The 13,313-nt window shown below is 46.6% G+C and overlaps 1 protein-coding gene across 1 annotated transcript; it reads left to right on the top strand.

The window, feature by feature from the left end:
• The first annotated feature begins 320 nt into the window (after positions 1–320).
• LOC121365716 (Fc receptor-like protein 6) lies at positions 321–12,819 on the top strand. The gene is made up of 5 exons (XM_041490124.1): positions 321–419; positions 3,619–3,657; positions 5,005–5,307; positions 7,720–8,019; positions 12,458–12,819. Exons 1-5 carry the CDS (start codon positions 389–391, stop codon positions 12,802–12,804), a joined length of 1,020 nt encoding a protein of 339 aa, XP_041346058.1. The 5' UTR covers positions 321–388; the 3' UTR covers positions 12,805–12,819.
• Positions 12,820–13,313: the final 494 nt, after the last annotated feature.

Here is a 13,313-nt window from a genome sequence, read left to right as displayed (position 1 = left end):
GGGGGGACAGTGACAGGGAGGGGACAGAGAGGCACAGGGACAGTGACAGGGAGGGGACAAGGACAGGGAGGGGACAGTGACAAGTAGGGGACGGGGGGGACAGGGACAGGAAGAGGAAGGGGACAGTGATAAGGACGGGACGGGGGGGACAGGGACAAGGAGGGGACGCGGGGGGACAGGGAGGGGACAGTGACAGTGACAGGAAGGGGACAGTGACAGTGACAAGAAGGGGACAGTGACAGTCACAGGGAGGGGACAGTGACAGGGAGGGGACAGTGACAGGGAGGGGACAGTGACAGGGAGGGGACAGTGACAGGGAGGGGACAGTGACAGGGAGGGGACAGTGACAGTCACAGGGAGGGGACAGTGACAGGGAGGGGACAGGGCCATGGCGCAGCCGAGCTTCATCCCGCTCCTCGGTGAGCCTCCTCTTCCTCATCCTCGGCTTTTCCCCAGATTTCCCCATTTCCTGCCCTTCATCCCAGCTCCTCCTCCTCCTCTTCCTCCCCATCCCGTTTTCCCAAAATTTCCATTCCCCGCCCCCATTTCTGGGCTCCTCTTCCTCCTCCTCTTCCTCCTTTCTCCTCGGTGAACTTTTTTTCCCATTTTCCCTTTTTCTCCCACTTCCACACCCTTCATCCCAACTCCTCTTCCTCCTCCACTTCATTTTTTCCCAATTTTTCCCATTTTCCTCCAGTTTCCACCCCCATTATCCCAACTCTTCTTCCTCTTCTTCCTCTTCCCCATTTCCCTTCAATTTTCCTTTTTCCCCATTGCCTGCCCTTCATCCCTACTCCTCCTCCTCTTCCTCCTCCTTGGCTTCCTCCTCTCTCCCATTTTTCCCAATTTTTCCCAATTTTCCCCGTTTTCCCCCAATTTCCATCCCCATTATCTCAACTCTTCCTCCTCTTCCTCTTCCTCTTCTGTCCCTTTTTCCCCTCAATTTTCCCTTTTCCCCCTCATTTTTGTGCCCATTTTCCCACCTGCTCTTCCTCCTCTTCCTCCTTTCTCTTCTCTCCCTTTTTTCATAATTTTCCACTTTTTGCCCTCATTTCTGTGCCCTTCATCCCAACTCCTCCTCTTCTTCCTCCTCCCTCCTCCAACCCATTTTTTCCCAGTTTTCCCCATTATCCCCTCATTTCCCCGCCCTTCCTCCCAATTCCTCCTCCTCCTCTTCCTCCTCCTTCCCATTTTCCGCAATTTTCCCATTTCCCCCTCATTTTCATGGCCATTTTCTCAACTCCTCCTCTTCCTCCTCTTCCTCCTCTTCCACCTCCATCACATTTTGCCCAATTTTTCCCATTTCCCCTGATTTCTATTTCCATTATCCCAACCCTTCCTCCTCCTCTTCCTCCACTTCATTTTCCCAATTTTCCATTTTTTTTCCCCATTTCCTGCCCTTCATCCCAGCTCCTCCTCTTCCTCCCCAGACCATTTTCCCCAAATTTCCTTTTTTCCACATTTCTGGGCTCCTTTTCCCAACTCCTCTTCCTCCTTCATCCCTTTTCCCCCGATTTTTCCTTTTCCCCTCCATTTTCCTGCCTTTCATCCCAACCCTTCCTCCTCCTCCTCTTCCTCTTCTCTTCCTCCTCTCTCCCTTTTTCCCAATTTTCCCCTTTTCCTCCCATTTCCTGCCCTTCATCCCAACTCCTCTTCCTCCTCTTTCCCATTTTTCCCAATTTTTCCCAATTTTCCCCGTTTTCCCCCAATTTCCATCCCCATTATCTCAACTCTTCCTCCTCTTCCTCTTCCTCTTCTGTCCCTTTTTCCCCTCAATTTTCCCTTTCCCCCCTCATTTTTGTGCCCATTTTCCCACCTGCTCTTCCTCCTCTTCCTCCTTTCTCTTCTCTCCCTTTTTTCATAATTTTCCACTTTTTTCCCTCATTTCTGTGCCCTTCATCCCAACTCCTCCTCTTCTTCCTCCTCCCTCCTCCAACCCATTTTTTCCCAGTTTTCCCCATTATCCCCTCATTTCCCCGCCCTTCCTCCCAATTCCTCCTCCTCCTCTTCCTCCTCATTCCCATTTTCCGCAATTTTCCCATTTCCCCCTCATTTTCATGGCCATTTTCTCAACTCCTCCTCTTCCTCCTCTTCCTCCTCTTCCACCTCCATCACATTTTGCCCAATTTTTCCCATTTCCCCTGATTTCTATTTCCATTATCCCAACCCTTTCTCTTCCTCTTCCTCCACCCCATTTTCCCAATTTTCCATTTTTTTCCCATTTCCTGCCCTTCATCCCAGCTCCTCCTCTTCCTCCCCAGACCATTTTCCCCAAATTTCCTTTCCCCCCCCAATTTCTGGGTTTGTTTTCCCAACTCCTCCATGTGCTCCTCTTCCTCCTCTTCCTCCATCCCTATATTTTCCCAATTTTTCCCTTTTCCCCATTTCCTGCCCTTCATCCCAACTCCTCTTCCTCCTCTCTCATTTCCGTCAACTTTTCCCTTTTCCCCCCAGTTTCCATCTGCATTATCCCAACTCTTCCTCCTCCTCTTCCTCCTCATTCCCATTTTCCCCAATTTTCCCATTTCCCTCTCATTTTCATGGCCATTTTCTCAACTCCTCCTCTTCCTCCTCTTCCTCCATCCCCATATTTTCCCAATTTTCCCCTTTTCCCCATTTCCTGCCCTTCATCCCAACTCCTCTTCCTCCTCTCTCATTTCCCCCAGCTTTTCCCTTTTTCCCCCCAGTTTCCATCTGCATTATCCCAACTCTTCCTCCTCTTCCTCCACCCCATTTTCCCAATTTCCTCATCCCCCCCCTCCCCAATTTTCGTGCCCTTCATCCCAGCTCCTCCTCCTCTTCCTCTTCCTCTTCCTCCCCAGCCCATTTTCCCAAAATTTCCTTTTTTTCCCCCATTCCTGGGCTCATCTTCCTCCTCCTCCATCTCCTTTTTTCCCAATTTTCTCATTTTTTCTCCTATTTCCGTGCCCTTCATCCCAGCTCCTCCTCCTCTTCCTCCCCATCCCATTTTCCCCAGATTTCCCCTTTTCCCCCCATTTCTGGGCTCCTCTTCCTCCCCTTCCTCCTCTCTCCCATTTTTCTCATTTTTTTCCATTTCCGCCCCATTTCCATCGCCATTATCCCAACTCTTTTTATTTCCTTTTATTTCAAAATTATTTTAATTTTTAATTTCCTTCCAATTTTCCTTTTTTCCTTTCATTTCTCTCTAATTATTAATTAAAAAATAATTTAAAATTCCTTTTATTTTTAGTTTTTCCATTTTATTTTTTATTGTCTTTTAAAAAAATCTCTTTTTATTCCCTTTTTATTTGAAAATCATTTTTATTTTAAATTTCTTTTCAATTTTCTTTAATTCCATTTTCCCCTAATTATTAATTAATAAATATTTAAAATATTTTTATATTTCAAATTTTTCCTTTTATTTATATTTTTAAAACGCCTTTTAAAAATACTATTTTAATTTCCTTTTTATTTGAAAATTATTTTTATTTTAAATTCCTTTTCATTTCCCCTAATTATTAATTAACAAATAATTTTTAATTTCCTTTCTTTTCCCAATTTTTCCTTCTCCATTTTTTCCCATTTTTCCCTTTTCTTTCCATTTTCCCATTTTCCCCATGATTTCCTTTAATTTTCCCATTTTTCCCTTTTTTCCAGCCTCTCTCCCAATCCTTTTCCCGCTGGCGACGCCATCAGGTAACAAAAAATTCCCAAGAAAAATCCGAATTTTGGGCAAAACTGGGTGGTTCTTCTCCATTTTCACCTCAAAAAAAAAAATTTTTTTTTTGGCCATTTTTGGCCTTTTTTTGACCCAATCTGAGCCCAAACCAACCAGGGTCATGGTGGAACCTCCTCCATCCAAGAAAAAAAAAAAAATCAGAATTTTGGGGGAAAAAATCGGGATTTTGAGAAAAATTGAGGGGTTCTTCCTCATCTTCTCCATCTCCACCTTGGCCAACCTCACCAAAATTGAATTTTGGGTCATTTTTGACGTTTTTAGGGCCATTTTTAGGTCTGTCTTGGTGGCACCTGAAGATCATTGTCAGGGTGCCAAAAACCAGGATTTTGGGAAAAACTGGGTGGTTCTTCTCCATCTTCTCCATCTTCTCCATCCCCACCTCCAAAACTCTGAATTTTTGGGCCATTTTTGGACTTTTTTGGAGAAATCCAAGCCCCAATCAGGGTCATGGTGGAACCTCCTCCATCCAAAAAAACCCCCAGGATTTTGGGAAAAAAATTGGGATTTTGGTAAAAACTCTGAGGTTCTTCTCCATCTTCTCCATCTCCACCTCATTCAATCTCAAAAACATCAATTTTTGCAACCATTTTTAGGAATTTTTGATCCAGTCCAAGCAGGGTCATGGTGGAACTTCTTCCAAACAATAAAAATCAGGATTTTGGGAAAAACTGGGTGGTTCTTCTGCATCTTCTCCATCTTCTCCATTCCCATCACCAAAACTCTGAATTTTTGGGTTATTTTTAGGCCTTTTTGACTCAATCCAAGCCAAACCCAAGCAGGATCACTGAGAATCCTCTTCTAAACAAAAAAAACAAAAAAACAAAAAAAAAAAAACAAACAAAAAAACCCAGGATTTTGGGAAAAACTGGGTGGTTCTTCTCCATCTTCTCCATCTCCACCTCTTCCAGGCACAAAAATAACGATTTTTGGGCCATTTTGGGGCTTTTTTTGACCCAATCTGAGCCCAACCCAAGCAGGGTCATGGTGGGACCTCTTCCAACCAAAAACACCATAATTTTGGGAAAAAATTAGTGGTTCTTCTCCATCTTCTCCATCTTCTGCATTCCCATCTCCAAAACATTGAATTTTTGGGTCATTTTTGGGTCTTTTTGACCCAATACGAGCCCAAACCAAGCAGGGTCATGGTGACACCTCCTCTGGCCAACAAAAATCAGGATTTTGGGAAAATTTGTAAGGTTCTTCTCCATCTTCTTCTCCAACTCCATCTCCTCCATTCCCCACCTCCAAAATAGGGAATTTTTGGGGCCATTTTTCGCCTTTTTCCCCGCCATTTTCCTCCCCAGACCTCACTCTCCCCGCCCCCAACATCTCGGTGAAGCCGCCCAAGCCGCGGTTCCTCATCGGCGACTCCGTGTCCATCGCCTGCGCCGCGCCGGCGAGCAGCGACCGGATCCAAGGGTTCCGCTTCACCAGCACCTCCGGTTGGGCCACCGACGTCCGGACGTCCAAGAGGACCTTCGTCCACACCATCATCATCGACGGCCCACGCGACGGCGGCTTCCACTCCTGCTCCTACAGCGTCCTCCGGCGCGGCCGCGACAAACTCTACTCCCTGGCCAGCCAGGCCGTGCTCATCAACGTCCAAGGTTTGGGGTGGCACCTCCTGGAGTTGGGGGTTTTGGGGGTTTTATCCCAAAATTTGTTCTTGTAGAGCTCCAGTGTTGGCTTTTCCACCCCATGTTGAGTTTTCTACTCAATTGCAGGGTTTTAGCCCAAAATTCGACCCCCATGGAGGCTCAGTGTTGACTTTTGTACCCAATTGCGTGTTTTTATCGCAAAATTCATCCCTGTTGACAAAAATGTTGGGTTTTGGTCCAATGGCGGCATTTTTATCCCAAAATTTATCCCCACTGAGGCCCAACACTGACTTTTCCACCCAGTGTTGACTTTTCTAATCAATTGGGTGTTTTTATCCCAAATTCCATCCCCCTTGAGGTCCAGCCTTGACTTTTCCACCCAACTGGGCATTTTTGTCCCAAAATCTGTCCCTGTTGAAGTCCAACATTGACTTTTCCACCCAAATGGGTGTTTCTACCCCAAAATTTATCCCCATTGACCAAAATGTTGGGTGTTTGGTCCAACAGGGGCATTTTTGTGCCTAAATTCATCCCCATTGAGGCCCAAAGTTGACTTTTCCACCAAATGTTGTGTTTTCTACTCAACTGGGGGTTTTTATCCCAAAATTCGTCCCCGTTGAGGTCCCAATGTTGACTTTTGTTTCCAACTGGGCATTTTTATCCCAAAATTTGTCCCAGTTGATCAAAATGTTGGGGTTTGGCCCAACAGGGGAATTTTTGTGCCAAAATTCATCCCCATTGGCCAAAATGTTGGGTTTTGGTCCAAGGGGAGCTTTTTTATCCTAAAATCCATCCCCATTGAGGCCCAACATTGACTTTTCCACACAGTGTTGACTTTTCTAATCAATTGGGTGTTTTTATCCCAAAATTCATCCCTGTTGAGGTCCAACCTTGACTTTTACACACAACCGGGTGTTTTTACCCCAAAATTTGTCCCCACTGACCAAAATGTTGGGGTTTCGTCCAACAGGGGCATTTTTATCCCAAAATCCATCTCAAATGAGGTCCAACCTTTACTTTTCCACTTAATTGGACATTTTTACCCCAAAATTCATCCCCATTGACCAAAATGTTGGGGTTTGGTCCAACGGGGGAGTTTTTACCCCAAAATTTGTCCCCTCTGAGTTTCAACCTTGACTTTTCCACCCAAGTGGATATTTTTAACCCAAAATTTATCCCTGTTGACAAAAAAAAAAAAAAAAAGTTCAGTTTTGGTCCAACAGGGACGTTTTTATCCCAAATTTCTTCCCCATTGAGCCCCAACATTGATTTTTCCACCCAACATTGACTTTTCCACCCAACAGGGCATTTTTATCCAAAATTCATCCCCAATGAGCCTCAACCTTGACTTTTCCACCCAATTTGGAATTTTTATCCCAAAATTTGTTCTGGTTGAGGTCCCAACATTGACTTTTGCATCCCATGAGGCATTTTAACCCCAAAATTCATCCCCATTGACAAAAATGTTGGGGTTTGGTTCAATGGGGACGTTTTTATCCCAAAATCTGCTCCTCTTGAGGTCCAAAATTGACTTTTCCACCCAATTGAGCGTTTTTGTTCCAAAATTAATCCCCATTGAGGCCAACATTAACTTTTCCACCTAATGTTGGGTGTTCAACCCAATTTGGTGAGTTAATCCCAAATTTATCTCATTGAGGTCCAACGTTGACTTTTTTCACTCAAAATTCACCCCTATTAACAAAAATGTTGGGTTTTGGTCCAATGGGGGCTTTTTAATCCTAAAATTTGTCCCCTCTGAGGTCCAATGTTGACTTTTCCACCCAACATTCACTTTTCCACCAAAGACGATGTTTTTATCCCAAAATCCATCCATGTTGAGGCCCCAATGTTTACTTTTGTGCTCAATTGAGTGTTTTTACCCCAAAATTCATCCCCATTAACAAAATGTTGAGTTTTGGTCCAACAGGGGCATTTTTATCCCAAAATTCATCCCCGCTGAGATCCAACCTTGACGTTTCCACTCAATTGGGGACTTTTACCCCTAAATTCATCCCTGTTGACTAAAATGTTGGGTTTTGGTCTGATGGGGGCGTTTTTATCCCAAAATTTGATCCTGTTGAGGTCCAACATAGATTTTTCCTCCCAACTTATCATTTTTATACCAAAATTAGTCCCCACTGAGGTCCAACCTTGACTTTTCCACCCAGCTGGGTGTTTTTACTCCAAAATTTGTCTCTGTTGACAAAAATGTTGGGTTTTGGTCCAACAGGGGCATTTTTATCACAAAATCTTTCCCTGTTGAGGTCCAACATTGACTTTTGTGTCCAATTGGGCATTTTTACCCCAAAATTCACCTCCATTACCAAAAATGTTGGGTTTTGGTCCAACAGGGGCATTTTTATCCCAAAATTTGTCCCTCTTGAGGTCCAACGTTGACTTTGGGTCTTCTCCTCCCACCAGACCGTCCAACCCAGCCCAACCTGACAGTGATGCCCTCCAGCATCACCGTGGAAGGGCAGCCCCTTGTCTTCTTCTGCACGGCCCCGCCCGGCCCCGCCGAGCGGCGATTTCGGTTCTTCCAGGAGGAGCTCGAGGTCACGGACTGGATCCAGGAAGATTCCAGAGCCGGTGGCGTCCGGCTGCGGGTGGAGAGGAGTGACCAGAACCAGACCGGGAACTTCAGCTGCCGCTATGAGGAGATGACCGAGGGGCGTTGGATCGCCTCCTACCCCAGCGACGCCATCCAGGTTGTTGTCAAAGGTGATTTTGGAGATAAATCCACGATTTCCGGGCAAGGGGATGGGCGTGGAGGCACCTCAGGGCTGGGTTTGGGGAAGGTTGAGGAGACGGCAAAGTGGGAGTGCCAAAGTTGGTTGGGTTTGGTTTGGTTTGGTTGAGTTTAGTTGAGCCACAGTTGGACGTGGTTGAATTTAGTTGGGTCTGGTTGGGTTTGGTTGGCCCATGGTTGAATTCGGTTGGGTTTGCTTGAGTTTGGTTCAGCCCTGGTTGGATGTGGTTGAGTTTGGTTGAGTCATGGTTGGGTTTGATTTGGTTTAGTTGGATGTGGTTGGGCCATGGTTGGATGTGGTTGGCCCATGGTTGAATTCGGTTGGGTTTGCTTGAGTTTGGTTCAGCCATGGTTGGATGTGGTTGAGTTTTGTTGAGTCATGGTTGGGTTTGGTTGAGCCTTGGTTGGGTTTGGTTTGGTTGGATGTGGTTGGGTCAAGGTTGTGTTTTGTTGACTTTGCTTGGGTCATGGTTGGATGTGGTTGAGTTTGGTTGGACGTGGTTTGGTTTGGTCATGGCTGAGTTTGGTTGAGCCTTGATTGGCTTTGGTTAGGCCATGGTTGGGTTAGGTTGGGCTGTGGTTGGATGTGGTTGAGTTTAGTTGAATTGGGCTGGGTCTGGTTGGATCATGGTTGGGTTTGACTGAGTTTGGTTGGATGTAGTTGGGCCATGGTTGGGTTGGGCCAAGGTTGAGTTTGATTTGGTTTGGTTGGGTCAAGGTTGAGTTCGGTTGGATGTGGTTTAGTCATGGCTGGGTTTGGTTGGGTCATGGTTGGGTTTGGTTGGGCCATGGTTGGATTTGGTTGGGCCATGGTTGGGTTTAGTTGGGTCATGGCTGAGTTTGGTTTGGACATGTTTGGGTTTGGTTGGGTTTAGTTGGATATGGTTGGGTCAAGGTTGGGTTTTATTGAGTTTGGTTGGGTCAAGGCTGGGTTTTATTGAGTTTGGTTGGGCCATGGTTGGATGTGGCTGAGTTTGGTTGGGTGTGGTTGGGTTGGGTTTGTTCATGGCTGGGTTTGACTGAGCTTTGGTTTGGTTGGGCTGTGATTGGATGTGGTTGAGTTTAGTTGGGTTGGGTTTGGTCTGGTTAGGACGTGGCTGGGTTTGATTTGGTTTGGTTCAATGTAGTTGGATGTGGTTGGTTTTGGTTGGGTGTAGTTGGGTTTGGTTGGATCATGGTTGGGTTTGGTTGGGCCTTGGTTGGGTCATGATTGGGTTGGGTTTGGTTTGGTCATGGTTGGGTTTCATTGAGCCTTGACTGGATGTGTTTGGGCCATGGCTGGGTTTGGTTGGGCTTTGGTTGAGTCATGGTTGGGTTTGATTGGGTTTGGTTGGATGTGGTTGAGTTTGGGTTTGGTTGGGTGTGGTTTGGTTATGGTTGGGTTTAATGTTGGGTTTTGGTCGTTTGGTTGGATGTGGTTGGGTTTGGTTGGGTATGGTTGGGCCATGTTTGGGTTGGGTTGAGTTTGGTTGGGCCATGGTTGGATGTGGTTGAGTTTAGTTGGGCCATGGTTGGGTCATGGTTGGATTGGGTTTGGTTGGACCATGGTTGGGTTTGGTTGGATGTGGTTGAGTTTAGTTGGGTTCGGTCTGGTTGGGTCATGGTTGGATGTGGTTGGGTTTGGTTGGGCCATGGTTGGGTTTGGTTGGGCCATGACCCCAAATCTCCTCCTGAGTGTCCAAAATTGAGGATTTCAAGGGTTTTTCCCATTTATTTCCAAAATATTGAGATTTCCAGGAGCCACTTTTAGGCCTTTTTGACCTAATCCCAACCCCAGAATCTCCCCTGGCTTGGTGGCAGCTCCAGAACCATCCAGGTGGTCCCCAACTTCCTAATGTCATGGAAAATCAGAATTCTGGTAAAATTTGGGAGGTTCTTCTCCATCAACTCCATTCCCACTTCCAGAATATTGAATTTTGGGTGACTTTTAGACTTTTTTGACCCAATCCAAGCCAAACCTAACCAAACTCATGGTAGAACCCCCAGGAATCTCTGGGTGGTCCCCAACGTTATCCAGACGACAAAAATTTGGGTTTTAAAGAAATTTTGGCAGGTTCTTCTCCATCTTCTCCATTCACACCTCCAATACTTTGAATTTTTGGGGCCATTTTTAGGCTTTTTTGACCCAATCCAAGCCCAACCCAAGCAGGGTCATGATGACACCTACTATGACCAAGAAAAACCTGGATTTGGGCAAAAACTGGGTGGTTCTTCTCCATCTTCTCTATTTCCACCTCCTCCAACCACCCAAAACATTGAACTTTTGGGCCATTTTTAGGCCTTTTTGGTCCAATTCAAGCCCAACCAATGCAGGGTCATGGTAACCCCTCCGATGACCAAGAAAAATCAGGATTTTGGGAAAAACTGGGCGGTTCTTCTCCATCTACTCCATCTTCTCCATTCTCACCTCCAAAACTCTGAATTTTGGGGCCATTTTTAGTCCTTTTCACTCCCAATCCAAGCCCAACCCAAGCAGGGTCATGATGACACCTACTATGACCAAGAAAAACCTGGATTTGGGCAAAAACTGGGTGGTTCTTCTCCATCTTCTCCATTTCCACTTCTAAAACATTGAATTTCTGGGACAATTTTCGTCCTTTTTGACCCAATCCAAGCCCACCCCAAGCAGGGTCATGGTGGCACTTCCTATGACCAACAAAAATCATGATTTTGGGGAAAACTAGGTCGTTCTTCTCCATCTTCTCCATTTCCACTTCTAAAACATTGAATTTCTGGGACAATTTTCGTCCTTTTTGACCCAATCCAAGCCCAACCCAATCAGGATCCTGGTGACCAACGACCAACAAAAATCAGGATTTTGGGAAAAAACAGATGGTTCTTCTCCATCTTCTCCATTTCCACTTCTAAAACATTGAATTTCTGGGACAATTTTCGTCCTTTTTGACCCAATCCAAGCCCGACCCAAGCAGGGTCATGGTGGCACATCCTATGACCAACAAAAATCATGATTTTGGGGAAAACTAGGTCGTTCTTCTCCATCTTCTCTGTTCTCACCTCCAAAACTCTGAATTTTTAGGATTTTTGATCCAATCTGAGCCCTACCTAAGCAAGGTCATGGTGACCCCTCCGATGACCAAGAAAAACCAGGATTTTGGGAAAAACTGGGTGGCTCTTCTCTATCTTCTCCATTCCCACCTCCAAAACGTTGAATTTTGGGGACATTTTTAGGCTTTTTTGACTCAATCCAAGCCCAACCCAATCACGATCGTGGTGTCCAATGACCAAAAAAAATCAGGATTTTGGGAAAAACCAGATGATTCTTCTCCATCTTCTCCATTCCCACCTCCAAAACATTGAATTTTGGGGCCATTTTTAGGCTTTTTTAATCCAATCTGAGCCCATCGCAAGCAGGGTCATGGTGACACCTCCCATGACCAACAAAAATCAGAATTTTGGGAAAAACCAGGTGGTTCTTCTCCATCTTCTCCATCTCCACCTTGTCCAGTCTCAAAAATATCGATTTTTGGGATGATTTTTAGGCTTTTTTGACCCAATCCAAGTCCAAACCAGGCAGGGTCATGGTGGCACCTTCCCTGGCCAACAAAAACCTGGATTTTGGGAAAAAACAGGTTGTTCTTCTCCATTTTCTCCATCTTCTCCATCTTCCCCATTCTCACCTCCAAAACCCTGAATTTTGTGGCCGTTTTTAGTCCTTTTTCCACCCAATCCAAGCCCAACCCAATCAGGATCTTGGTGACTAACAGCCAACAAAAACGTTGTTTTTGGGAAAAACCAGGTTAAATCAGGATTTTGGGAAAAAACAGATGATTGTTCTCCATCTTCTCCATCTTCCCCATTCTCACCTCCAAAACCCTGAATTTTGGGGCCATTTTTAGTTCTTTTTCCACCCAATCCAAGCCCAATCAGGATCATGGTGACCAACGACCAACAAAAATCCAGATTTTGGGAAAAGAGATGGTTCTTCTCCATCTTCTCCATCTTCTCCATTTCCACCTCCTCCAGCCACACAAAACATTGAATTTTGGGGTCATTTTTAGGATTTTTGATACAATCTGAGCCCAACCCAAGCAGGGTCTTGGTGGCACCTCCTCTGGCCAACAAAAATTTGGGATTTTGGGAAAAATCAGGTGGCTGTTTTCCATCTTCTCCATTTCCACCTCATCCATCCATCCAAAACACTGAATTTTGTGGCCATTTTTAGGCTTTTTTGACCCAATCCAAGCCCGACCCAAGCAGGGTCATGGTGGCACCTCCTACGACCAACAAAAATCTGGATTTTGGGTGAAACCAGATGATTCTTCTTCATCTTCTCCATTCTCACCTCCAAAACACCAAAATTTGAGGCCATTTTTTCATCCTTTTCCCACCCAAATTGTAAAATCACCAATTCCACTGATTTCCCCCCGATTTTTTCCCCCCGCACCCCAGACCCGTGCCCAGCCCCTCTCCTGTCCGTGGAGCCGCCCTCGGGCGTGGTGGCCGCCGGCCACCGGCTGCGCCTGACCTGCGCCGCCCCCCGCCGCGACTTCCGGCGCCGCTTCCGCTTCTTCCGCGATGGCGCCGAGGTGACGCCGGGTGACGTCGGCGACGCCGATGACGTCATCGGTGATGTCGCCGGGGATGGGTCCGAGCTGCTCTTCCCGCGGATTTCCCCGGAATTGGCCGGGAATTTCAGCTGCCTGCTGGAGGAGGAGGTGGGCGGGGCCTGGCTGGAGGCTCCGCCCAGTCAGGGCGTGGCCGTTGTGGTCAGTGGTAAGTGGGGGATTTTGGGGTGAAAAGTGGCGGATTTGGGGAAATGGTGGGGGGGGAAGGGCAGGCACCATTTTGGGATTCATTGGGTGTGTCCATGTCCACACAGTGGCCACTCCCACCTGACTGACCACGCCCACTACAGTGACCACACCCAGCCCATTAGCCACACCCACCTAAGGGACCACATACCTCTGATTGGCCACTCACCCATGGACCACACCCACCCATTGACCACACCCACCCATTGGCTGCACACATCAAAATGGCCACACCCTTCAAATTGACCACGCCCCCAAATGGGCACACCCACCCACTGGCCACACCAAAATTGACCACGCCCATAAAATGGCCACACCCCCTCAAATGACCACACCCCGATTGACCACACCCATCAAAATGGCCACACCCACTCCACTGACCACACCCACTGACCACAGGGTTGGTTTTGGGATTTTTGGGTGTTTTGATGATCGTGGAGCGTTTTTGGGTTCGTTTTTGGGTTTTGAGGTGGTTTTGGGGTATTTGCTGACCC

Source organism: Pyrgilauda ruficollis, unplaced genomic scaffold (genome assembly GCF_017590135.1).
Source record: "Pyrgilauda ruficollis isolate IOZ18807 unplaced genomic scaffold, ASM1759013v1 scaffold981, whole genome shotgun sequence".
Classification (NCBI taxonomy): Eukaryota; Metazoa; Chordata; class Aves; order Passeriformes; family Passeridae; genus Pyrgilauda; species Pyrgilauda ruficollis.
This window is presented reverse-complemented; position numbering and strand designations above follow the sequence as displayed.